Here is a 27,849-nt window from a genome sequence, read left to right on the forward strand (position 1 = left end):
CCTTCTCCGGCGACCATTCCTAGACCCAGGCTAGGCTGAAACATTCCTAGAAGAGCCCAGAGTGACGAGAATGGCTGCCAGTCCATATTCCCTGGCTGGGTGGTGGTGGTGAGAAGCTGGTTCTGCTCAGAGGCGTGAAAGCTGGAGCCCCCTCCCGTCAAAGGGCATGGTGCCCAGGGGGCATGGCAGGGAGGCAGAGGGAGCCTGGCTGTCAGCAGCCTTGTCCTCTTAATTCAGTTTGAGTCCACTAGCTGGCTTGATATGCTGGTGAGGGAGAAAGTGGTTGGGAGAAAGAAGTTATAAAAGTGGAAATTAGTTTCTAAAACGGCAGACTTTAATATATATTCCCCTCTGAAGAAAGCCGCACTGTAACCCAAAGTCTGACTTGAAATCTCCCTTTTAGCTCCAAGACGAGGGAGAAGCCCTTTACCGACCCTCTTCTGAAAGCCTGTTTCTCCCCTCACTCTGGGGACAGCTCCTTCTCCCCGCTGTGCTTCTCCGACCCTCTGGACCCTCCTCTCCCCCTCCTCCTTGCCCTTCTCTCTTTTCCGTTCTCCCAGTTGGGCTGGGGAAAGTTTTCAGTAAAAAAAAATAAATGAATAAAAAACTACTTTCACTGTACACTGAGCAGCCAGCCTGCTTACCCCTTGATTCTAAGAACACAGCTTTTATTCTGTTCTTCCTCAGGCAGGTTTCTTGGGTTTTTAGTCAGAGCAAAACTCACCGAGATGTAAACACAAGTCAGTGTTAACACAAGTGTGGAGGGGGGTTAAGCTGGGCAGTGGGTGAGAAAGTGGTCTGTCCTCTGCCTGCATGCATGCTAAGTCACTCAGTCGTGTCCAGCTCTTTGCAACTCCATGGACTGTAGCCCGCCAGGCTCCTCTGTCCATAAAATTCTCCAGGCAAGAATACTGGAGTGGGTTGCTATGCCCTCCTCCAGGGGATCTTCCTGGAGCACCTGAATTCTCAGTGACTGGCACTGGCAAACCTCGGGGTCAGAGAGGGAGAGGGCATAATAAAAGTCAAGCATCTTCCAGAGATAACCTGGGAACTCTCAGTTGCTGGGGCAGGGGGTGGGGGTAACATTTCTATGAATTCTGCAGAACCTGCTCTGCCTGAGCCTGGTGTGGACAGCTGGGCAGCTTTGGGCTCCCCGGACATTGGTTAGTCAGGGAAGGTTCTAGCATCCAGGACAGGGAGCAAGCAGGGCCCAGAACCCCTGACCTGAATCTTTGTAAACATTGTTTCCTCCGAAAGCAGCCAGAACATTCTCCCTGCCCAGGATAAGCTGGGGCTGCAGGTTCTAACAGGCATCCACCTGGACCTCCCAGTGCTCAGGAAAGAAGTGACGACCTTCTTAGAACAGACGCCCTCAGGAAGCTACTGAGGTGCAGCCACAGGGAGGGTCCTTTGCCTGGCCTGCCTGGGTCAGGGGCAATTTAATTCTGTGAAGATCTTTGCCCCTAAAGCGAGAGGTGGGAAACCAGGAGGGGCCATTTCCAAATAAACCAAAGGTGCATCCTTCCTTTTTTTTTTTTTTTTTGCACCCTTCCTTTATAAAGTTTTCTTGACCTCAGTTCTAGCAGACAATTAACCAAACTGGGCACTGACCTCCATCCAGTGAGACTCCCTGACCCAGATCACCCTCCCCTTCATTTTACGGTGCCTTTCCTCTCCAGACTCCAGCTTTCAAGCCCCTCCAGACACGGCCATTTATACCCAAAGCACGGAGTCTTGAGGTCCAAGCAGGGTCGCTCAGCAAAACGAGGGCAGGAAAGATTGCTCTGCTGCTTTTTAAGAACATGTCCCCAGGCCTGTGTCCTTGAGCCCTTACAGTCCCAGAGGCACGCGATCACACTGAGTTTACCGGAGCATTGTGCTGATGCCTCATCTGAGGATGAGCACTGCAACAATATGGAAACCTCAGCTTAGCAGTCTTCGGGGAAAGGAGCAGAAGATACAGGCTATTAAGGCCATGGTTTGATTTTGGTGCAGGTGCAATTAAAATTTCTGGCCAATGCAGGACCGCTCAGTGGTTGCAGATGTTTTTTCCTGGTGGCCTCCAGGATCACTGAGTGGCCTGTGTCTCTCCAGGGAAGCACTGAGATGAAATTCCCTGCTCCTTGTGAGATTTTACATCCTGGGCCTCCAAGTGCTCTGGCCAGCTAAGTGACAATCCTCTGGCTTCCTCTGCCTCTGAAATCCAAGGTTGTATTTTAAAAAAACCCCTCAAACAGAACGCCAAAGGAAAATGTTCAGAAAGGTGCTTTGAAGTTTTCTGCAGCTTGGTTCCCAAGCCATGCTTCCCCGCCCCCCCTTTTCATTATTGTGTCAATGAGAGGCTAGCAATAAACTTGAGGGTCACATAGAAGTTTGGGCTCGCCATAGTTCTGAATGTCTTCATCTAACTGCTGATTCAGAGGAGGTGAATTTAGGGACTATTAAGCCCTAAACCTAAACCATAGTAGGTTTCAGGGGCTCTGTGGGGTCCCGGGTACTGTCATGGTACACATTTTTGCCACAAGCATTTTCAAGGTGTAGCTGGCCCATAAGGCAATTTTGCTACAGAAAATAAAATAATAAAAAGTAAAAGCAGGACATCAAAAAAGACATAATGAACAGAAATAGAGTCAAGTGTACGAAAACATGATTATGGCGGGGGAGGGAAGGCGAGGAGGGATAAATTGGGAGATTGGGATTGACATATACACACTACTATACATTAAGAGATAATTAATAAGGACTTTTGTAAAGCACAGGGAACTCTACTCAATACTCTGTAATGGACCTACATGGGAAAGGAATCTTAAAAACAGTGGAGATACATGTGTGTGTGTGTGTGTGTGTGTGTGTGTATAACATGGGAAAGGAATCTTAAAAACTGGAGATATATATGTGTGTGTGTGTGTGTGTGTGTGTGTGTGTATGTATAACTGGCTCAGCTTGCATATACCTGAAACTAACACTGTAGATCTACTCCAATAAAAAGTTTAAAGGACACAATGAAACATAAGAAATAAATAAAAATTTAAAAGGCTTTCTAACAAATATAAAATATTTGAATACATTTTAAAATGTATGTAGATTCATAGTAATACTGTGCAAATAACTGATTTTATCTTGTGGGCTGTACCTAAGCATCTGCCTTCCAAGTCTTTCGTTCATGGTATTTTATACTTTTTTTGGTTTGTTTGTGGTTGATTCGTCTTCTCGGTCAGCATCGCCCTTTTCCTTCCTTAAGAGAAGTACCAGCTTCCAAGTATAAGGGTGCATGTTTGTACCTGAGCTTTGTGTTGCAGTGTGAAAGCCTCTACCCTGTGCTGGATTCTTGGCATCTTGTCACCTATCTGTTGAAAGATGTTTCAAAGTTGTGGGAAATGCTGGCTCAACCTTTGAGGCCCTCGGCCTCTTTTTCCTCCAGTGTAGTGTGTTTCAAAGTAAGAGCCCAATTCTTGGTGCTAACGATCATCATCGGTCAGCTGGATAAAGCCATCAGTAACATCACTAACTAGAAGAAATGCTAATGCATTGGAATGCTAATGCAGTAGAAATCCAACTGCCAAACCAAAAACTGTCAACCAGTTATTTGGTCTTTCATGGCAGAAATGTCTTACTGCCAGTTAATTATGCAATAACAATTTGTGGCAGAAAAGCTTGTGGCAAAGAAGTTTACAGTAAAATAAAGAAAAAGGAAAAACACACAGAACAAAAAACCAACACAGTTCTATGGACCGCCTATGAAATTAACTGTACATGAAGTTTCTTGTGTTCAAGCTTATGGGCATTTTTGATGAGGAAAGGCAGCAAATACTCTAAGGGGTCTGGACTACTGCCTCTAGCTCAAAGATTCTCTAAGTTCATGGGAAGTGATGGGAAATGTGGAGAAATGCTTCTTAATAGGAATTGATCCACTTTGCCTTATGGTCTCTCATTGCTTTATCTAGAAATCAAGGAGATGGGTGTGTGAAAGAGCCCTTAGTCCTTTTCTTCCAAAGTGGGCTGTCAACAAATAATGCCTAAACCTAAGCAAATCATGAAGGCTCAACATAGGTATATTTTTATAGAGTTGTGGAGATAATGCCAAAATAATTATGTTAAAAGAATTCAAAGTGGTTGCCATAGGAACAGGAAAGTGACTCAGGAGTGTTAGGGGACTGATATTTCATTGAAAGCCTGATGTGGATAGAACCATCTGACTCTTTAAACCACATGCAAGTGTAATTTGAAAAAATTACCAAAAGAATTGAATTTGAAAATTAAAAACACTGAGACAAAGAAATGAAACAGAAAAGCAATTAAAAAAAATAGGTGATTAACCAGCTTACATAGAAAAACAAGCCAAATTATCTTATATTTTTCAAAAGCACTATTGGCCTGAGTAGGAAATGCCCAATTGTGAGAAGTGAGCACCAGGTGACTGGTCAGGTAAGTTTTACTGCAAATCAATTCCCGAGAGAAAGGAGATATGAGTCTTCCTCCTGCAGATGGGCCCAGAATCCTGGAAGCACCTGGTGAAGTTGGGAGACAGGAACATAGGGGTTGAACAGTCCCCTCCCTGTAATGTGTCCTGAGACAGACACCCCGCGTCTCAATTCAGGGTCTCAGGCTCTTCCTGGAGATAAAGAGGGAAGTGTGCATAGCTCCACAACGACTCTTTTTTTTTTTTTTTAATTGGAGTGTAGTTAATTTCCAATGTTGTGTTAGTTTCAGGTGTACAACAAAGTAATTCAGATACACATATACATACATATTCTTTTTCAGATTCTTTATCCTTTTATGTTATTACAAAGCACTGCCTATTGCTCCCTGTGCTACACCATTGGTCCCTGCTGGTTATCTGTGCAATGACTTTCTAAAACTATATTTAGTTGTTAGCATGAAGGACGTTTATGAGTGAAGGGTGTGAGTGGGAGGTGACAGGTGACTTTCATTACACTCCTGGCAGGACCTCTCCTCCGCATTGCCGCCACCTGTGGAATTCTAACTCCAGTGATGATGGGGCAGCTTCCTCAAATAAAAACTTTCCTTTTGGAATGGGCTGGAACTCTTCTCTAGGCTGCGTTGTTAAGTAGGGGAAAAGCAAGATGCAAAACAGCATTTCCCAGAGGCCAGCATTTGTGTGAAAAAAAGAAGGGAAGAGAATACAGATGCGTGTATACACGTCACACTGTGAAACTGGTTGAGTCTAATGAAGCAGGGAGGTTGGGTGGTAGGAAGTGCTCTCACTGTGTTCCTCTTGGTGGCTCTTGAGTTTTGAGCCTTGTGAATTTATTAACTATTTGGATAGTGAAATGTGGCTTTTCTAAGATATACGGGAGCCTTCTGATAAAGAAGCCCCCTCCCTGACCCCTGGACCCCTGCAGAGAATCATTGCCTTGTGCCCCTTCCCTGGAAGCACAGGTGTTCTGAGAGGCAGTTTTTCCAACACAGACTCTGAGAAAGGTTGTATGTTTTAAATTTTTTTCTTCCAGTTTTATTGAGATACACCTGACTTAAAGCACTGGATGAATTTAAGGTGTGTGGTATAATAATGTGGCATATATTTCATGAAGAGATTATCACGATAAGTTTAGCAAACGTCTATTATCTCATACATGTACAAAATCATATAGAAAGAATTTTTCCTTGTGATGAGAACTCTTTGGGATTTATTCTCTTAACAACTTTCATACGTAACACACAGCAGTCTTGATTATATTTATCATGTTGTATTAATACATCACGTTCCTAGGACTTATTCCTAGAAGTTAGAACCTTTTGGTCATCTTTATCCAGTTCCCTCTGCCCCAGCCCCTTCCCTCTGGGAACCACTAATCTGATCTCCTTTTCTATGAGTGAGTTTGTTTTTAAAGTATATTGACCTACAACAGTATGTTATTTCCTGAATATAGATTAGTGATTTTTTCCTATACATTTAAAATATGTCACCATCCACAGATACTACAGTTGACTGTATTCCTCACAGTGTACGTTTAATATTGGTGACTCATTTATTTTGTAACTGGAAGTTTATACCTCTTAATCTCTCTTACCTATTTCCTCTCCTTTATGCACCTCTCCTGTGACAACCAACTGTTTGTTCTCTGTATCTATAACTGCTAGTCTTGTTTGTTCATTTTTTTTTAGATTCCACATATAAGTGAAATCATACAGTATTTATCTTTCTCTTATTTCACTTAATATAATACCCTCTAGGTTCACCATGTTGTCATAAATGGCAATATTTTATTCTTTTCATGGCTGAGTAATATTCCATGGTGTGTATATGTGTGTATATATATATATATCCTATATCTTTTTCATCCATTCCTCTATTGATGGGCAGCACTTGGGTTCTTTCCGTATCTTGGCTGTTGTAAATAATGCTGCAATGAACATGGGAGTGCATATATCTTTCCTAATTAGTTTTTGTTTTCTCTGGATAAATACCCAGGAGTGGAATTTCTGGATCATATGGTAGTTCTGTTTTTAATTTTTGTGAGAAACCTGAATACTCTTTTCCATAGTGGCTGTACCAATTTACATACCCACCAACAGTGCAAAAGGGTTTAGTCCCCTTTCTCCACAATGAAAAAGTTTGAAGTTCTCAGCATCTACCTCCTTCTCAATCTTGCCCATTTAAAAGTAAAATCTGGGGAATTCCCTGGTGGTCCAGTGGTTAGGATTCAGAGCTTTTACTGCTGAGAGCCTGGATTCAATCCCTGGTTGGGGAACTAAAATCCCACAAGCTGTGTGGCATGCCCCCATCCCCCAAATAATAATAGCAAAATCTGCCGTATTTTCTCTAACTTGTTCAAGCTCAATTGCACTTACTTCCTTTGTTTTCTTCTTTGCAGGATCCAAGTGGACCTATATAGGTAAGTAGCGATCTTTATTTTTTTGAAGAGATGGCTATATTTAATGAGAAACTCCTTGTTTTGTGGAGATTATTTAGGGGGTTAGGGAGAGCAGTTCTGGTCTTGTTAAAGGAGGACACAAAGTCCTCCCCAAAGACTTGCTCCACATGGGTCACAGACAGCTCTTTCTCTGAGGAGCTGAGCCTGCTTTGTGCATTTGAATTGCGAGTCACAGTGTTAAGGTTTTCAGATTCCTGCAAACCACCCAGGTGAGGATGCCCAGGTTCCCTTCAGACTGCAGGGGCCCTAAGCAGGAGAGTGCCCTTCTCCTCTGTAGGACATTCATCCTACAATAAACAAAGAATAAAGGGCTCCTTTCTGAAAGTTAGGCCCAGGTCCCAGAACTTAAGCTGCCAATGTGTTTAGCATTAACTTCTTGTTGTCATGTTTGTAAGCAAGCAAGGGACCAAGCAGTGATGGTCGATCCTCAGTAAAAGAGGAATGGTTGTCTTAAATGGAGAGACACGGATGTCACGGGTGTGCAAAAGGGTTTTGAGGTAAGCAGCTTCAAATAGGCTCAGCTAATGCGTGTGCAGTGAATGGGAACTGGTCATCAGCTGGAATGGGGGGTGAGGGCCAAGCCCCAGGGTCCACTGGCAAGTGCAGGGATATTAATAATGTCTTGTTTGGGACTGAGTGACAAGGGATATGCAAGAGAGATTGCTGTGGGGAGCGGGAGGGAGAAACTGGCCACATTGGCACAGGAAGGGTGGTGACAGGCAGGGAAGCCCATTACAACAGAGGAAGCAGAATCCAGAGAAAGATCTGACTTGGATTTTCTAGCTAGCCTTTAGATGTTTGTTAGCCCAAGAGGCTTAGAAAATTCCCTGATCTAATCAGTTAGTTGCCTCCAGGTCAAGGTCTCCTGGCCTCTAGCATTGCAAGGCTCCATCACTGCTAACATCCCTTACTTACTTATTATGTGCAAAGCACATTGCTAAGTGGGTGGATAATTAGAAGCGTAGGCTGGTAGGCTGTGGTCTGTAGCTGGGAATTACTTAAAGCTCACAATTCAAAGCAGAATATAATAGGTAATAAAAGCAGATAACAAGTAAACGGTTCAGTGCTCTGATGGTTCAGAGAAGAAGAATGCTAGGACTGGATGGTTAAGAAAAGCTTCCTGGAGGAAGAGGGCTTTCACGTGGACTGTAGGGGATCGGGAGGATTCAGTATGGCCAGAAGGAAGTGCTACCGGCCAAGTTAATGATGGTGTCACATGAGTGGAGGCAAGAAAGAGCAAGATGGCATTTGAGGGAAGACATTCAGAGACATTGTTACGGGGGGAGGGATAGACTCTAAGGTCAGAAAGATAAGGTGGGTCAAACAGGGGAGCATGGAGGAGGAGGCCAGGCTTTCCCCACTTTGTCTCATGGATGGAGGGATGGGGTTGAGGGTAATCTGTGTTTTAAGGAGAGTAGAGGGTGATAGGGGGTGCAAGAGAAAAAATAGGAGAGAGGCAGGAAGACATTTGGCCCTTGAAGAAACACCATTCTGTGTCTTAATGTCCAGTTTAAAGGGGTGGCAGTAAGAGGGTAAGGCAGGGCGGGGCAAGAGCCCTGTCTAAGGAGGAACCCAGAGTCTGGGTATAAGCCCGCCCCCTGCCCACCTCCCCCCTCCGCCCGCCGGCGTGTGGGAGGAGACAGGAGCAGGGCAGGCACGGAAAGAAGGAAAGAAGCAGGGACTTGAGGTCTGCACCTCGTTCCTTGTGGTCTGGTGTGAACCCTCGGGGTCTCGCTTTCTTCCCACCTGTGACTTGGGGAAGGGGTTGTTTGATCAGTGTTCCTCAAGCTATGGCTTGGGGTCACCTGCATCAGAATCACCTGGAATGCCTTCCAGATATGCAGATTTCTGGGAGGGAGGGAACCTGAAAAACGTGTCTATTTCAGGTGATCCTTAGGCAATCTGTTAGAGAACCTCTGAGAAGATGATTCCCAAGACCTCTCTAGCCTGAGTCAGAGGAAACCTGCCCCAGCTCTTCTCCTGGCTTCCCAGTAAGTGGAGACAGCAGTTATGCCTCTCCAGGGCTCCCTGCCTCTGTAGGACAGCCTACAGAGTGGAGCAAGGAAGTCATGGAGAGCAGAGAGACACCATGTCAAGAGGTAGAGGAGGAAAATCTTACTGCCACTTAGGCATGACATGGGGCTCCCTGGGGAGGGCCTCTGTACAGCCGTATTGACTAATCCAGAAGCATTTCTTCCTGACCCCTTGTGCTGGCCAGCCCTCTGTCCCTCCTACCCCAGACAGTTAGGGTGGCTCCTTGCTGAGGAAGCAGAGGTCAGAGTCTAAGGATGCAAGACATGTATGAGGGTGAGCACAGAGGCAAACCTGGCTTTTTATTAGTGAAGTGAGCACACACGTGATGTGGAGTCAGGTCAGTGAGGGCCCATGAAAGAGGCCGGATGGAGGATAGCTAAGGAGCCAAACAGGTCCAGGCTGGCAGCTGGCATCAATGTTCACAGTCACACAGGTAAACAGAGAGCCTGGCATAGATGCCAGGGGGAAATGGTTTCCAAACAACACGGGCTGCACCGAATGGGGCAAGTCCAACCCGAGGCCGTGTGCTGGTTTTCCCAGGGTGCAGACCTCAGCTACTTTGCACGTAGATGCCGCTGAGTCATCCTGCTCTGCAGGCCTCTGGCTGCCAGGAACACATGGTAGGACTTCTAGAAGCACATGGAAAGGGAATTTGAGCCCCTTCCCCCTCCACACTGAGTCACTGGACTGACCTCCTCGATGGCCTCCTGGAGACAGGAGGACCATCTGACAGCCAGGATGGGGCCAACCCTGCCCCAGGTGTCCCTCCTGGGGGGATGCAGCAGCATCGGGTATGTGTTGGCATGTGCTGAATCAGTGCCCTGCCCCCCGCAGTCAGTCCCAACTTGATCCTGCTGAGCCACCAACTCTGAAATGGAGGGCAACTGCAAGTCAGGCTGACTCATGAGGGGAGGCTGGACTCCAGCCTGTTCAAGGGCTGTTAGAAAGCAGAATAGGGGTGCCCTTGGGTGTGGAGGTGATTGGAAGAAGTGGATACTGGTCACCTTCAGTTCCTTGGTGTGGGTGCTGTGTTCAGTGTGTGAAAAGCCATCAAGCTTACTTATGATACATGCACTTTTCTGTATGTATATTATAGTCAATAAAAGAGTTAAATTCCAGCTGGCTGGGAGAATCATCCTTACCCGGATAGAGTTTTCAGCCCTCCCACAAGAAACAACCAAAAAACCCTCAGTGTGTTCAAAACAACAGAGCAACTGAAAGGAATGACTGTACAGAAACTAATGAGCCAAGAACACATCATGTGAACAGAGAACAGACCTGGGGCTCCATCCCTGAGGATGCCAGACACTGCTCTGATGGTCCTCCAATATGAGTAGTTCAGAAACAGACAAATGCCACTATTCGCTATTTGGGAGAAATAAGACAAACCTTCACAGCTTCTCAGGTGGCACTCATGGTAAAGAGCCCACCTGCCAATGCAGGAGATGTAAGAGACATGGGTTCAATCCCTGGGTCGGGAAGATCCCCTGGAAGAGGAAATGGCAACCCACTCCAGTATTCTTGCCTGGAGAATCCCAAGGACAGAGGAGCCTGGCAGGCTACAGTCCCTGGGGTTGCAAAGAGTCAGACACAACTGAGTGACTTAGCATGTATGCACATCATGGGAGATAGGATGTAAGGGGAAGAGGAAGTCAAGCCCCCATCCTGGCAGGTGAGCAAGCCCCATTTCACCCCAAGTTAGGGAATTGAGGGGCATTCACCAGGCCAGCCCCTCCATTCTGGTGTGGGGACTCTGGAAAGATGGCAGCTTAGCCTGGGGGTGCCGGGAACCGGGCTCATAGGCCCTCCTGCCCAGATTCTTGGCCCAAGGCAGGACTCCCATGACCAGGCGCTGCCACCGCATTCCTCAAGCTGCTCTCCTCTCTCGCAGACAACAGATGCTTTATCTTAAAGGATTTCCTTTGGGAATTTGGAAGGGCTCCTCCATCAGGGTGAACCTCACTGGTTCTTCAGGCTCCCACCTCCACCCCTCTTCTGTCCCAAATCTGCTGGAATATTAGGTTGCTACAATCAAACTATCCCTGGGATTTAGGATGTTCTTCCTGAGCTAGAACTAGACAGGGGACACATGCAAGGAAGCTAGGAAGAACTCTTTCCTTTCTCTTCTTTAGTAGTGGTTAAAGATACCATGTATCAAAGGCAGTTTAAAAAACAGACTAATAGATAGCCAGCAGGAAGCTGCTGTGTAACGCAGGCGCTCAGCCCATGCTCTGTGATGACCTAGAGGGTTGGGGTTTGGGAGTCTCAAGAGGGAGGGGATATATGTATACATGGAGCTGATTCTTGTTGTTGTACAGCAGAAACCAACACAACATTGTAAAGCAATTGGAATCCAATTAAAAATAAATGAAAAAAAGAAAAAGACTATCACTTAGAGCCAAAGGGAGAACTTAAAACAGCAGTTATGGAACACATGCAGTTAAAAGGCTGATTTCATTAAGGAGAATTCTTATCTATACCAAAGGTAGAGCCTGGCCAACTCACAGAATCCCAGTGCCTTCTCCCCCATTACCACTTCCAGCCTGAGGATGAATGACAAGAGGCACAAAGCACTCTTAGGGGAGAGAGAACCAGAAGGGCCAGAACATGTTTTTCATACCAGAGAACTGAATCGCTATGCCTGCTTCTTGGGGGTTTCCCTTGAGGCTTAGCAATCCAACCCGCTATGATTTATTCATTAAATCTGTGCTATAGTTCCAGTTACTTCTAGTAGAAGTTGTGACATCCAGGGTTTGCCTGGATGTGCTGTGGTCCACCCGTTCGTCATCATTTCTCATCTTTCCTGAGTTGCAGAATTGAGGTCTGTGTGTTCTGGGTGCCTGCATTTTCGTGTCCACAGCTGGCTCACCAACTGGGTGAAAAGATAGGGAAGCTAGCATTTGTTCCTAAAAGCAGGGGTAGTGTCGTGAAGGGTGGGGGGGGGGTGGTGGCGAGGGGGCGGGTGAGGCAGAAAACCACGTGGAAGAGGAGGAAAGTGTACAGTGCCCAGAACCAGGCAGACCTCCTGGAGATTGCAGCTCAGCCACTTTCTGGGTGAATGGCCTTAGGAAAGTACCTCCCTTGGACCGTGGTTTTCTCAACTACAGGATGGGAGTCCTAACAGCATCTGCCTCAGTGGCACCAGGATGGGGCAGCATCAGCATGCCCTGAGGCTCCAGATGCTCTTCCCAGACACTGCGAACGGCAAGTGAAACTCACGGGGAGAGTCTGGGAGAAAAACCACAAACGCTTCACCTCCAGTCCTTTAGCAGCAAAGAAAGCACCATGTATGACTTTGTTAGAAACACAAGTTCTCCGGCCCCTACCAGATTTACTTCCAAATCAGAAACTCTGGGGCTGGGCCCAGCCCTCTGCTTTAATAAGTCCACCAGGTGATGCTGATGCACCCTCGAGTTTGAGAATCTGTTCTCCCCGAGTTGTGGTGAGGATGCAGTAAGATAATGCACAGAAATGGGCTTGCAGTGCCTGGTGCTAGTGTGCACGCAGTGGGGCCAATTGCCTTCTTTCCCTTCGTGTCATGGGGTTATGGTGGAATTCTATTAGCTAATCGGTGGGTAACTGCCTTGTCAAGTCTACAAGACCAAACAAACGTGAGAGGTAGGTCTTACAAAGGATCTACCTCTTCATGCTTTTCTGAATTGCCTGAGGTTTTATGGGTGAGGAGGACCCCTTTTAAATTTGTACTATTTTCTTAGATCATTCTTCAGCTTTATTGAGGCGTAATTGGCAAAAAGTATGTATATATTAAAGGTGTCCAATGTGATAGTTTCATATATGTTGTGAATTGGTCACCACAATCAACCTAATTAGCACTCATCAGCTTACATAAGCATAAGCATTGTTTCAGCTCAGTCGTGTCCAACTCTCTGCAACTCCAAAGACTGTAGCCCGCCAGGCTCCTCTGTCCATGGGATTTCTCAGGCAAGAATACTGGAGTGGGTTGCCATTTCTCCCTCCAGAGCATCTTCCCAACTTGGGGATCGACCCGTGTCTCCGTGGTCACTGCATTGCAGGCAAACTCTTTACCACTGCACCACCTGGGTCCCCTACCTCACGTAATTACCTTTTTTCTTTTTCATTCCCTACCTTCCTCCCCCCTGGCAACCACCTGTTTGTCCTCTGTATCTATGGCTATTTATTTTTTAGACTCCACATATGAGTAAAATCATACCACATTTGTCCTTCCCTGTCTGACTTATTTGTCTCAGCATACTACCTTCTTTAAAAAAAAAAGAAGTGTCAGTCACTCAGTCGTGTCTGACTTTTTGTGACCCATGGACTGTAGCTCGCCAGGTTCCTGTGTCTATGGAATTCTCCAGGCAAGAATACTCTGCTCCTGCTTCTGCTGCTAAGTCGCTTCAGTTGTTTGACCCCATAGACAGCAGCCCACCAGGCTTCCCCATCCCTGGGATTCTCCAGGCAAGAATACTGGAGTGGGTTGCCATTTTCTTCTCTAATGCATGAAAGTGGAAAGTGAAAGTGAAGTTGCTCAGTCGTGTCCAACTCTTCGCAACCCCATGAACTTGCAGCCCACCAGGCTCCTCCGTCCTTGGGGTTTTCCAGGCAAGAATACTGGAGTGGGTTGCCATTGCCTCCTCGAAAGAATACTCTAGGTTCATCCATATTCTGAAAAATAAAAGGAGTTTCCCTTGTGAGAAAAATAGGGATTGAACAAAAAAACCCCAAGGGTTCCAAGCTCTTGTCCCATGGGCTTCACATGCCAGAAAGTTTTTCCCAAGCTTGTCCTTCAGACCAGTTACCCTGGCACTTTCCTCGCATCTGCGGGACAGATATCCAGTTCCATAGCAGTGGCCACTTCAGTCATGCAGGTTAAATCACTGGAGCATCCCTTGCTGCCCCGCCCAGAGAATGCACTCCTCCCCTCTGAGCCTCTGGGCTGAGCTCTGATTTTGGGTTTAGGAGTAGAGCTGGGAAGAAATCTGGTGCTGGGCTACAGGGAATTCTGAGCTCCATTAAGCCCAGCCCCATGCAGGTTCCCCCACACACCTGGGGCAGAGACAAGCCTTGGAACTGTGAGGTGAGAGCTGCCTGGGAGGGGGTCCTGCCAGGGGCTCTGTGGGGCCTCTTGCTGTGCTCAAACTTGCCCTTTCTACTGCATGCTGGTCTCAAGCCCCAGGCAGTCAGATGAGGGCAGGGCACATCCCTCCAGCAGCCAGTTAAAGCCCTTGGCAGTCCATCCCCAGCATGACGAGAGAGGGAAGCAAACACCTGGGGTAAACCAGATCAGAAAGAAAAGATTGTAAGCAAAAGGGCTGAATTCAGAGCAGATGAGTGAAGGTGCCTTGGGCAGAGAAGGTCTGGTTTTTCATGGAGAATGGATCCAAGATCATCTCAGCAGGCTCCCACAGTCTCCTCAGAGGGAGCAAGGGCCCTCTCTCCTGCTCTGCTGCAGGGGCAGAGGGGGTGAAGGGCACAGGCACTACTGAGGCGCCCAAGAACACAGCCAGCCACGCCACATGGCCAGGAAAGAGAGCCCGCACCTGCTCTGGACAAAGACTGTATTGTAGTGATTCTCAGATGCAACTTTTTTTTTTTTTTTACATTATAGCATCTCTGTAAGTGGGATATATCTTATAATCCATGGCATCTAGAAGCAATGAAATGTGATAGCTGTTCCACAAATACTCACCAGAGAAGTTCCCTGTTAGATGCTAAGAGCAGAGAGAAAGGAGAAATGATTTAATTTCCACAATTAAATAGTGAAACAGTGGGGGCAAGAAAATGTAAAACTAACAGCTAGTATGCATAGCACAGAGGAATAATGCGAAATCATATTAGATTTTGAACTCTAACTTCTTCCAATTTTCAGTCTAGCCACAGTTTACTTATATACCTAAGAGGTATTAGATCAGTATGACAAATATTTTTAAGGAAAATAAGTTAGGTGCTTATCTTTTTTTTTTTTTTTTTTTGGTCATACCACATGGCTTGTGGGATCTTAGTTCCTTGACCAGGGATTGAACCGGGCCAAGGTGGTGAGTGTACAGAGTCCAGGGAATTCCTATACCTATGTGGGCTTTTCTTTTTTTTAGTTAACAAAAGTATTGCTTTAAGGTACAAGCTTTCCAATGACCTGGCAAGTATTTGATTTTTGCCAACCAGGAAGGAACAAGTACGGGCTGCCACCTCCTTGTGTCCATAAAGGTTGCCTCATGACTAGTATAACTCCAAATAAAATAGTTCATTTAGCTCATTTTAGCTTTTTAAATGATTTTGCAATCATTAACTTGAGACATACATCAGCTGTGTGACTTCTGAGTGAATGGGAGGAGACCCATTCAGACCTCATAAGGATGCCTGTGGTTAGTTTCAGGGAAAACAGTCACGATGCCCCCATCTCTGGGACAGTTGGCTCAGAAAGGGCTCCCTGGTTACGACCAGTGAGACTTGCTTACAGCGGGGAATGGTGACACTGGTGAATGGGGCCTGGGCTTTTGTAGTGAGGCCCCTGCTTGGCACCCCATCTTCTGGGAACTGCATGAGAAGTTGAAAAAGGAGGAAAGGTGACTCTGAAGGTTGCGGAACAAAGAAGTTTTGTAGCAAGTCTGAGGCACTCACGCAAATGGCTGTTTCCTCTTTTGGCTTTTGCCACCAGGAAGCCCAGAGGCAAATTGGTGATTCCAACTTGAGTAACTGCCCATGCTCCTATGATCTGCAGATCTAAAGATTCTTCATTGATGATGCCCTTCTCGTTCACAGGTATTTTTTCTGATCCTGAACCAAAGTGTTATACAAATAAATTTCTGGAATCACTATCTAGAAAGGACCAGAGAGTAATGGTGCCCCACACATTCATCACTCTTTTATTCTGCCCTCCTCCATGGACACCATTATTTAAAAGGTTTAACAAATGAAATAATTAATTTTCCCCAATTGTCTTCTAAAGTTTTTGTTCATATATTTATTTGTCTGCAACAGGTCTTTAGCTGTGGCATGTGACCTCTTAATTGGGTAAAGCATGTGGGATATAGTAATAGTTCCCTGACCAGGGACTGAACCCACACCCCCTACAACAGGAGTGTGGAGTCATAGCCACTGGGCCACCGGGAAGTCCCTCCCATTTTTTTATTAATCAAAGACAGATCTGAAAACAGTCAAAGTTTTAAGTTAGCCCAAGATAACTGATTCATATTTTTTCCACAAACATTTATAAATATTAAATGCCAAGTATTAGACTAGATGCTGAGGAAATGACGAATAAGGCGTGAATAAGACTGAGAGTCTGGGAGGAGACAGTGAATTAGATAGGGCCTTACAATGCAGAGCGGAGAAGGCAATGGCACCCCACTCCAGTACTCTTGCCTGGAAAATCCTATGGACAGAGGAGCCTGGAGGGCTGCAGTCCATGGGGTCACTGAGGGTAGGACACGACTGAACGACTTCGTTTTCACTTTTCACTTTCATGCATTAGAGAAGGAAATGGCAACCCACTCCAGTGTTCTTGCCTAGAAAATCCCAGGGACGGGGGAGACTTTTGGGCTGCTGTCTGTGGAGTCGCACAAAGTCGGACATGACTGAAGTGACTTAGCAGTACAATGCAGAGAGATGAAGCACAGAAGAGAGTGACTTTGCCTAGTGTCTTAGGAAAGAATCAGAGAAGGCTTCCTGGAGGAGGTGATGTCCAAGCTGAGGCCTGGAAGACATGTAAGAGCTAGCCAGGCAAAGGGAAGAGGTTAAAAAAGCTTTGGGGTGTAAGGGATCAACTGGGCTGGTAGGTCCAGGGGACCAACAAGGATCTCAGAGAGGAGGAAAGGGGCTGGGGAGATGGACTAGAGAGTGAGGGGCTCATGAGCTGGCCGGAGTTGGGACCTCACTCTGGAGATAGCAGGAGACAGATGGAGTATTTTAAGTAGAAAACTGAGAAAAGCATTTTAGAAGGATCATCCTGGCTATAGCATGGAGAGTAAATTGAGGGTGAAACGCTGGAGGAAGTGGGGACAGAGGGACACAAGAGTCTGAACCAAGGGAGGGGCAATGGGGCTCCTGACTTACTGATATAACTCAGCCCGAAATGTAGACACCTAAAGACGCTTACTTCTTGGAAGGAAAGTTATGACCAACCTAGATAGCATATTGAAAAGCAGAGACATTACTTTGCCAACAAAGGTCCATCTAGTCAAGGCTATGGTTTTTCCTGTGGTCATGTATGGATGTGAGAGTTGGACTGTGAAGAAGGCTGAGGGCCAAAGAATTGATGCTTTTGAACTGTGGTATTGGAGAACACTCTTGAGAGTCCCTTGGACTGCAAGGAGATCCAACCAGTCCATTCTGAAGGAGATCAGCCCTGGGATTTCTTTGGAAGGAATGATGCTAAAGCTGAAACTCCAGTACTTTGGCCACCTCATGCGAAGAGTTGACTCACTGGAAAAGACTCTGATGCTGGGAGAGATTGGGGGCAGGAGGAGAAGGCGATGACAGAGGACAAGATGGCTGGATGGCATCATGGACTCGATGGACGTGAGTGAATTCCGGGAGACGGTGATGGACAGGGAGGCCTGGCGTGCTGCAATTCATGGGGTCGCAAAGAGTCGGACACAACTGAGCGACTGAACTGAACTGAATGTTGTTGTTGGCTGGAGCAGCCTGATGTGGATGAGGGCTAATCTCTGTTGGGCTGCATGATGTATTCCAATCATCATCCACTGCCATTGCTGCCCAGGTGGGACCCCAGTGGGGACCACTGATGCAGCCAAGCCCCACAATCATTTGCAGATGAGGCGACAAAACCTGAGCGTCGTCAACTGGCCCAAGCATGAGAAAGTGAGCAGAGACTGGAATCTGCGTCTCCTGATTTCAGTCTCGTGTATTTTCCCAGACATTTAGTGGATGCTCATTTTATGCCAGGCATTGTGTACTCTACACGGCACATCACAACACTGAGCAAAAGTCACTGAGGAAATGCAGTGATTTTTAAACCAAGTAAATAATACAGACTTGCCAGAAACAAATGGTGCCAAAATAACCTGCTTTTCTTCTCTGTATCAGTAAAAGGCTTAGTGGTTAAAGAAAACACAATAGACTTAAGACCCATTGACATAAATAAACATTTGATACAGTTCCTTGTAACACACTCATGGGAAATGTAGATTAAAGACCAACGTGGTTGCTAGGAAAAAAAAATCTATATCCTCAAGTCATTGTTACTGTCGGCAGCACACAGCTGGGAGAAATGTCAGGGGTCTTCCAGGGGCCATAATGACTGTTTTCAGATTCTTCAGAGTAGGATGGACAGCTGAAGGAGTTAGAGAGATGAGTGTTGGAAAGAAGAACAGGGAATAGACGCCAGAAGGAGAAGAGCAGGTCAAAGAGGGTGGGTGGAGTGGGGCAGAAAGCACACTCAGTGAGGAACATCGAGTGAGCACAGCCGCGCTGCAAGGTGGCAGGCACCGAATGAGGAAGAGCTGCTGGCTCCCCCGCCCCGCCCCGCCCCGCGCTTAGTGCTGGTGACTCAGGAGAGAGGCGTAAGCATGCATTTACACATGCGCGCGCACGCACACATCCACACTCATGTGCATCTATCCTACATTCTCAGATGTGTCCTTAGCCCACACTCAACCTCCATCTCCTGCACCCGAACCTGGAGTGAGGCTCTCCGCTGGTTGCTGAGCTACCGGAACGTGCGTTGACATCTCATTGCTCACAGAGGTGTTGGGGTGAGATCTTAAAGCCTGCCCCTCGCCCCTGGGTGCTTCTTTCTGGCAATTTCCCCAGAGCCTTCAGCTCTCTCTCTCTTTTTTAATTGGAGATAGCTGCTTTACAATGTTGTGTTAGTTTCTGCTGCACAGCAAAGTGAGTCAGCTGTATGAATACATATATCCCCTCCCTGTTGAGCCTCTCTCCTATTGCCCCATCCCAAGCCTCTAGGCTTTTTTTAACCTTTTATTTTGTATTGGGGTATAACCAATTAACAATGTGTGACAGTTTCAGGTGAACAGCGGAGGGACTCAGGGACCCAGTCCTACATATACATGTATCCATTCTCCCCCAAACCAGCTCTTGATGAATCTCTTGGTGTAATGCCATCGGCAAGGCTGGAGTCAGAAAGCCCCCATTACTGAGTAAAACGGAGCACAAAAGGTCTGTAGGGAAGACTGTGTGTGCAAAGATGCCTGGTCAGAAAACTCCTTGTGGGGAAAAGATTGAGAACTGCAGGAATTTAATGTTGTCCCTTCACTTAATTGCCTTGATAAGCATAGGTGCCTTTTGGGTTAGCAACCAAGTACCCACTCTCCAGCTAAGGCTAACGTGCCAGGTTAGCACTGGAGAATGTTTTCCTCCAAGGTGCTCTTTGAGCACGAACCTGCTGGAAGCAAGGCAGTGTTTGAGGGATACGGGGTGAGAAGGAGCCCTTTCTTGTCTCAAGGAGAGTTATCTAGAAGGACATCAGCACAGTGTGTGGGGAGTGACACCCCCTCGCAGGCTGCTCAGGCAGAGGCACAGAGCCCAGTCCAGGAGAGAAGCTGGAGATACACTTGTTGAGTGAATGAGGAAACAATGGTTTGTTTCTCTCATTGCTTTTGGCTCTGAGTGTCAGGGAAGGCACCAGGGAGAAGGTGGCACTTGATCTGGGATGGTAGGATTTCAGAGGTGAAACTGGTCTGAAATGAAATGCCCACATCTCCATACATATCTCATTAGAAGTAAGAGGAGACATGCAGGGAGCCCTAGATTTGTTTTCTGGTGAGGTGAAAGGGAGAACTTGCTTTAAAAGGTTGGAAACAGCCCTTAAGGTAAAAAAAAAAAAAAAAGACTTGAGACTATTCCATTCAGAAGGGCCTGGGAACCAGCATGTCTTGGGAGTCCATCACAAACAGACATTGATCTTAAGCTACCACATTTATTCCTCCCAAAAGCTCTGGGGTCCTGCCTGGTGGGTGATACTGCATTCCTTTTGTAAGCAAGCTCAGGGAATCTAAGAGTTATATTCAAGGTCACACAACCAGTAGGTGGTGGGGCTGTGATTGGCAGCTTGGTCAATGGCTCCAAAGCCCTTGACCTTCCTACTGCATTTCACACCCCTCTGGAAGGGAGATTTTGACAGACATTTTTTGAGCTCCAAAAATCACTGCAGATGGTGACTGCAGCCATGAAATTAAAAGACACTTGCTCCTTGGAAGAAAAGTTATGACCAACCTAGACAGCATATTGAAAAGCAGAGACATGACTTTGCCAACGAAGGTCCGTCTAGTCAAAGCTATGGTTTTTCCAGTAGGCATGTATGGATGTGAGAGGTGGACTATAAAGAAAGCTGAGCAGCAAAGAACTGATGCTTTTGAACTGAGAGTCCCTTGGACAGCAAGGAGATCCAACCAGTCCATCCTAAAGGAAATCAGTCCTAAATATTCATTGGAAGGACAGATGCTGAAGCTGAAACTCCAATACTTTGGCCATCTGATACAAAGAACTGACTCACTGGAAAAGACCCTGATGCTGGGAAGGATTGAAGGCAGGAGGAGAAGGGGATGACAGAGGATGAGATGGTTGGATGGCATCACCTACTCAATGGACATGAGTCTGAGTAAACTCTGGGAGTTGGTGATGGACAGGGAAGCCTGGCGTGCTGCAGTCCATGGGGTCACAAAGAGTCGGACACGACCAAGTGACTGAACTGAACTGGAAAAGAGACAGAAGTAGCCTGGATGAAGATCTTCAGGTGTGAAACGCACCATCAAACGGCAAGTTTGAAAACTGAGGGAGCAGCTTTAAATAACAGCAAGAGTGCTGTAGGTTAGATATCAGAAGGGACTTCCTCTTTGTGAAAGCTGGTAGGTGAAGAATGGGCTCATAAAAGGTCAACACTGAGGGGCCAATGAGCCTTCACTTAGGTCAGGTTCCACCCTGGGGAGCTGCAGAAAGCTCACATCTTTTATCAGATCCCCTCTTTTTGTAATTTCTAGATGCCCCCAGGAATGTTGACCAGGTCACAAATCCCTGCGCACTGCTGTTTCTCCCCTTTAGCTCTGGACTATCGCCAGGCCTTATCTGCTGGTCATCTCTCATCACCTGATAACCGCCACCCACTGCCCAGGCTCTGGACCCTCCAAAGGCTACTGTAGGGGAGAATGTGAGGGTCAGGGTCAGTGGCAGCCTGGCTGGTTACTGGCACTGGTTTGGGTCTCAGTCACCACATCTGCTAAATAAGAACATACCGCCTCTGTCCTAGGCTTGTCATGCACTTTAATTAACGCTTGCTAAGCATGTAGAACAGTGGTTGGTGGACTATGGCCCGTGGGCTAAATCCAGTCCACCACTTGTTTTGTAAATAAAATTTTCTTGGAACACAGCTACACTCACCATTCACCTGTTTGCATATTCTCCATGGCTGCTTTTTTTTTTTTTTTTTTTTAACAGAGTTGTGCAGTAGCAGCAGAAACCATATAGCTCACAAGGCCTAAAATATCTGCTATCTGGCCTTTTGTAGGAAATGTTAGCCTACCTCTGATGCAGAATGATGTCTGGCATGTAGAAAGTACTCATTAAATGGTCACTTAAAAAGAAAAAAACTCACTAGGCCTTGGGGTTTAACAGAATTTGACTGAGGTCCTGGGGTAACACAAAGAGCCTCGAAGGAAAACCTAAAACAGGTGTGTCTGTCATCGATGCTCCCCGGGGGCAACCACGATCCCTGACCCTGGGATCGCCTACCATCAGTCGTAGGCGCCAGTCCTGCCCTTCTGGCCTGGACTCCTGTGTTTCCTCTTTCCACAGGCCAGGCCCCAGGATGACTGACAGCAAGAGTGCTTCATTCTGTTTAGAAAAACCTCCTCTGCAATGTGCGATCTGTGTGGTCCACGCAGGGCCATCACAGTAGTCCAGAGCTTCCCAGGCTCTGCACTGCTGGCACTGGGGGCAGCAGGTTTCTTTGCAGGGGGCTGTTCCTGCACCGTACGGTGTTTAGCAGCATCTCCGGCCTGCCCATGTACCCACTGGATGCCAGCAGCATTTCCCCCTGTGATGACACCAAAAATGTCTCCAGATGTCGCCAAACATCCTGAGGGGACAAAATCGCTTCTGCTGAGAACCACTGGCTTAGTCTGTAATAACATCATAGGTGAGGCACCAGACATTCCAGTCCAGGATAGCTAAATCCTTAGAAAAACAGTGTTCTTTGCAAGGGCAGAGACCTGTTAAAGACGCATCCAATTTATATCACTGGATGGCTAGACAGAAGGCTTAGCATTTTGGCCTGAAGCACCAGCAATGGGACTGTAACAGCTGGGGCTGCGCTTTCACAGCAACACTGGCCTCAAGCCTGGATTCCTAAGAGGGGGCTTGGCCAAAAGCCCTGTCCCATAACACGGGGAGGGTCTCCCCAAAGACAGATTTCTGGTCCCTCTCCCAGATCATAGAAAATGCTTATTAACTCCCTGCTGGATTTTCCAGCTTCATCCATTTTACATCTGCTCCCCCAAGTAATAAGAAACTGCCAGAGGCTGTGAAATAACAGGCTCTTCACTGATTCACTTATTCTTTTACTGATCCTTAATGATTCCCTCTGTGGGCTGGTCAGTGGGGATCAGAGACAAGCAGGACACAGCCATGCCTTGCATGCACTGAGAGCTGGGAGAGCAGACACGTAAACAGGTCACAACAATGGAGCAGATTAAGTCCTATGATAGTGTACACTGGCCCTGGGGACACAAAGGTGGAGCAGAATTCCTGCATTTTGTGGGTGGTGATGTTGCTGTCAGGCTCGCCTGAGGAGCTGATTCTTGAAAGACAAAGGGATGAGCAGGACAAGGAGCCTGCCTGCGAGTTTACACACATGGGATGAGGATGGCATTCCACTTCAGGCAACAGAGCTCCCAAACCAGACAAGAGTGTGGGGTGCAGTCAGAGACACGGGATGGCAGCGTGCTGGAGTCTCTGAGAGCAGAGACTCTGACACCTTTTGTTCCAGACTATCTTTTCAAAGATGTTTATGTAGGAAATCATCCTGTAAGTTCGAGGCAGTCTCCTCCCAGGGAAGAAAGCAGATCGGTTTGCTGCCCAGGAAAATATTGTCTCTTTCAGAGGCGAAAGTTGAGCAGGCTTGCTAACTGCCTCTAAATACAGGGGTTTCTTAAGCTGGGAGGGACACTCATCATCCTGAGCAGCTTGCAAGCGCAAGTGTCACAAGGCCCTCATTACATCACCCTGTGGATCTGAGCTTAGGAAACAGGTGCAAATGTCACTCTGCCGTCCCTGTGAGTATTAAACTGTGCTTCGACTCAGGAGTCTGTCCTCACCAGCATCTGTGAGACTGTGGCAGGCTAACTTTTTAGTCTGGGTGAAGTCTTAGAACCCCACCCCCACTTTTTTGACACACGGCAATGTGGGAGAAGCAAAGGCTGCAGTGGCGGGGTGGAGACCATCAGGGCATTTGGGCTGCAGTCCAGACCTTGGGATTAAGCCTGAAGGCTCAAGGAGCCACTGAAGAACTTTCAGCAAAGAGATGTCTGGATCTGGATCTAGCTTGGGGAGTGGAGGGCTGGAGAAACAAGGCCAGTGAGGCCTATAGATATGGAGCTATGCGTCTGAATAGGATATCCAGTGGGGGCAGATGAAGGCCAAGTTTAAAAGAAACTCAATATGGGCCTTGACAGCATTTTTTCCGAATTGGGAATCAATTGGGATAATCCTTTGCATTTACTTGTGGCCTCTTTAGAACTTTCATGCCCTTGACATTTCTGAAGCATATAGACCAGATATCATATAGAATGTCCTTCCATTTGGGTTTGTCTGAAGGTTTCTTATGAGATTCAGGTTGTCCATTTTGGCACAAAGAGTACAGAAGTGATGTGCTTGGTGTGTGTGTATATATATACATATATAATACACATATATAATATACATATATATGCCCACACACATACATATGTATACATATATAGACAATGGAATATTAGCCATAAAAAGAATGAAATAAAGTCATTTGCAGCAACATAAATGGACCTAGAGATTATCATACTAAGTGAAGTAAGTCAGAGAAAGACAAACATCATATGATATCATTTATATACATATATGGGATCTAAAAAGGTGATGCAAATGAACTTACAAAACAGAAATAGACTCAGAGACATAGAAAACAAACCTATGGTTACCAAAGAGGAAAGAGGAAGGTATGAATTAGAGGAGTTTGGGATTAACACGTACATACTGCTGCTGCTGCTGCTAAATCGCATCAGTCGTGTCCGACTCTGTGCGACCCCATAGACGGCAGCCCACCAGGCTCCTCTGTCCCTGGGATTCTCCAGGCAAGAACACTGGAGCAGGTTGCCATTTCATTCTTCAGTGCATGAAAGTGAAAAGTGAAAGTGAAGTCGCTCAGTCGTGTCCGACTCTTTGCAACTCCACGGACTACCAGGCTCCTCTGTCCGTGGGATTTCCCAGACAAGAGTAGTGGAGTGGGTTGCCATTGCCTTCTCCAGATACACACTACTATATATAAAATAACAAGGACCTACTGTATAGCACGGGGAACTCTATTCAATATCTTGTAATAACCTATAATAGAAAAGAATCTGAAAAGGAATATATATGTGTGTGTGTGTGTGTGTGTGTATATATATATATATAGAGAGAGAGAGAGTACACACACACATATATGTAACTGAATCACTTTGCTGTGCACCTGAATCGAACACAACATTGTAAATCAACTATATTTCAATTTTTAAAAAAAGTTTAAAAATAAAGACAAAATATTGTCCTAAAAAGAAAAGGCTGCTAAGAGAGGAAAACTGTCACCTCCCTGTGCCTGCCAATGGGGGCCAGAGGAAGGAGACTGTGACTCCTGGCTTTTGGCGGGCGGGTGGCAATATTAGCTGAGACAGAGAACCTCGAAGGAGGTGGAGGTGGTTTTGGGGCGAGGAAGGCAAGAGAGGGAAAGATGGCAGGTTTGGTTATTTCTCAGATTGTCTGTCTGCCTGTCTGCCTCCCCTTCCAGGCATGTCTGATTTCAGGAGGCCATGGAACATCTTATGGAGGTGTCCCTTCAGGCTCTGGAGCTCAGGAGGAAACCCTGGCAGGGCAAAGGTTGTGCTGAAGCCCTGGGAGGGGGACAGGATTACCCCAGGGGAGTGTGAATGAGTGAGAATGAGCCAAAGATAAAAACCATGGGACAGCTGTCTTGAAGGGCAGGTGGCTACTGAGAGCTGCAAAGGGGCAGGAGGAATGGGAAGACAGCTCAGACAAACAGTATCCCCCAAACCCAGAGAGGAGAGGTTCAGAAATGAGTGGGATCACTGGGGCCAAGGGCTACAAGAAGAATGAGGGCTGAAGAGTCTACTTGAATCCAGTGGGAGGTGGAAGTCAGAGTCCTGGGGCCGTGAGATCTCAGCGGGGAGTGGAGGTGCAGAATTGAGCAGTGTAGACAATTCTAATTTGATGCTTGGCTGCAAAGAGGCGGTGAGGGGGACTTCTCTGATGGGCCAGTGGCTAAGACTCTGTGCTCCCAATGCAGGGGGCCTGGGTTCAATCCCTGGTCAGGGAACCAGATCCCACATACTGCAACTAAAAATGCTACATGCTACCAGGAAGATCAACGATCCCGAGCGCTGCAACTGACACCCGGTGCAGCCAAATAAATAAATAAACATAAAAAAAGGAGGTGGGGGGGCACTTCCAAGTGGCTCAGTGGTAGAGAATCCAGCTGCCAATGCAGGGGATGTGTGTTCAGTCCCTAAGGAAGATGCTACAAAGCTAAGCCATGCACTGCTACTGAAACCCACAGGCCTAGAGCCTGTGCTCCACAAGAAAACCCACTGCTGTGGGAAGGCACACACTGCAGCTAAAGAGTGGCCCCCGCTCGCCACAACTAGAGAAAAGCCCAAGGCTAGAGAAATGGCTGTGCGAAGCAACAAAGACCCAGTGCAGCTGTAAATAAATAAGAGACGAAGCGAGGGGCCAGAGCAGGAGGAAAGGGGAGGTCCTCATCTAGTAAACAGATACCAGAAGCCCACAACTAATAGCTTGTTCAGGGCCGCCTTCAATAGATATCCAGGGTGGCCCCTGACCAGCTGTCTGACCGCCAATCCAGTCTCCTCCTCACCCACAGCCTCACACTTTTAACAAAGGTTAAAAGTGATGGGATGGGGAGAGGGAGGGAGAGGAGCGCAAGTTGTTTGGCAGCCAGAAGAAGTACCTGAGACATTTTCCACCGTCTCTGCCAGGGAAGGAGCCTGTCATTAAGGCAGCCCCAGCTCACATTATTTGTTCTCCCATCAGCTTCCTTTTGGTGTCAGGGAACACTGCTTCATCACCTTGTATAGAACACACCTTTATTATCATGAATGTTCAAAGTGTTCCTCTTCATTCAGAAGCTAGTTACAAGTAACAGCCTCCCTGGCCCCCAGACCCTTGCTTCCAGGATACCAGGCTGCAATACCCCCACCTCTGTTTCATGCAGGCTCTGTTCACAGTTTACGTTCTAAAACCCATACAGCAGAAACACTAATGCTTTATTTCAGTCAAGGATTATTTTATAGTAGACAGGAGCAAGTTGACCAGAGTCAGATATTTAAACTACAGTCAAGAGCAGCACTATGAAAGGAGAAACAAGCTTCATTTATTCGTACAATGGGAGATTCTTCAGCCATACAAAGGGATGAAGTACATTATGAAGGAACCTTGAAAACATTATAGTATGTGGAAGAAGCCAGACAACCGGAAGACGCAAATCCATAGGGACAGAACGGAGATTAGTTGTTGCCCAGCGCTGGGGGCGGGGGCGGGGCAGAGAGAAAACGAGAAAAGACTGCTTAGAGAATACGGTTTCCTTCGGGGTGATGCAAATGTCCTGGGACTGAACAGTAGTGATGGCTGTGCAGCACTGTGAGTATACTAAATGTCATTCACGTTAAATACACATTATATGTGTGAGTGCCTGCGTGCTCACTCAGGTCCAACTCTTTTCAACCCCGTGGGCTGTAGCCCGCCAGGCTCCTCTGTCCATGGAGTTTTTCCAGGCAAGAATACTAGAGTGGGTTGCCATTTCCTACTGTAGGGGATCTTCCCAGCCCAGCGATTGAACCCGCGTTTCTTGGGTCTTCTGCGTTGGCAGGCGAGTTCTTTACCACTAGCGCCACCGGGGAAGCCTGGCTATGTTTTACCACAATACAAAATTAAAAAAAAAAAAAAAAAATCTTACCTTGACACTGGAGAATAAAAAGCTCTGGCTCCAAACCCAACACCATCGAAGTAATGAGGGATTTCCACCGGCGTTTCTTAACTTTGGCTGCACACCTGAGCAGAATCCCCTGAGAAGCTTTTTAAAGCCTCCTGTACCTAGACTCCACTCAAGACCAATTAAACCAGGCCTTGGAGGCTGGGGCTGGGAGTAAACTGAGAAGGTCTTGGAGATTCCAGTGCACAGTTAGAGTTCAGAAATACTGAGTTAGACTAGACCAGTGCTTCTCAAAGTGTGGTCCCCAGACCAGCAGCATCAGCATCATCTGGGAATCGGTTAGAAACACAAATCTGGGGACTGCACCCAAAACCTTCTGAATCAGAAACTATGAGAGTGTTTTAGCCATCTGTGTTTTGGTACGAAATCTGTATTTGAACAAAACCCTCCAAGGGAGTCTGATACACACCAACATCTGACACCAACTCTTCTGCATCTAGAGCAAGTAAGATAAAGAGTTTTCCTCACCACTGACTGTTTACTGAGCATCTATCATAAGCTTGCTTTGGGACAGATGCTTTGCAAGCATAGAAACCTACCTCAGCTCTCCTCAAACATCTAACCCATCTAGTGAGTTAGATTCTTGGGAAAGAAATTGTACATTAAAACAAGACGAGCCTTTTTATGATCGAACAGTATTCCATTGTATGTATATACCACATTTTATTTACCCCTTCATTTTCTGATGGGCACTTGGGTTATTTCCAC

General features: G+C 46.7%; 1 protein-coding gene across 4 annotated transcripts in view; it reads left to right on the forward strand.

Annotated features, from left to right (window-relative positions):
• The window catches only part of CA12 (carbonic anhydrase 12), a 62,683-nt gene that overhangs the window by 1,453 nt on the left and 33,381 nt on the right, over nt 1-27,849 (forward strand). For all 4 annotated transcript variants that reach the window (XM_027971767.3, XM_015096993.4, XM_012181394.5 and 1 more), the window contains exon 2: nt 6,837-6,857. In XM_027971767.3, the coding sequence (XP_027827568.1) occupies nt 6,837-6,857 (21 nt within the window). The remainder of the gene's footprint in view (nt 1-6,836; nt 6,858-27,849) is intronic.

The sequence above is a fragment of the Ovis aries genome, chromosome 7, assembly GCF_016772045.2.
Source record: "Ovis aries strain OAR_USU_Benz2616 breed Rambouillet chromosome 7, ARS-UI_Ramb_v3.0, whole genome shotgun sequence".
NCBI lineage: Eukaryota > Metazoa > Chordata > Mammalia > Artiodactyla > Bovidae > Ovis > Ovis aries.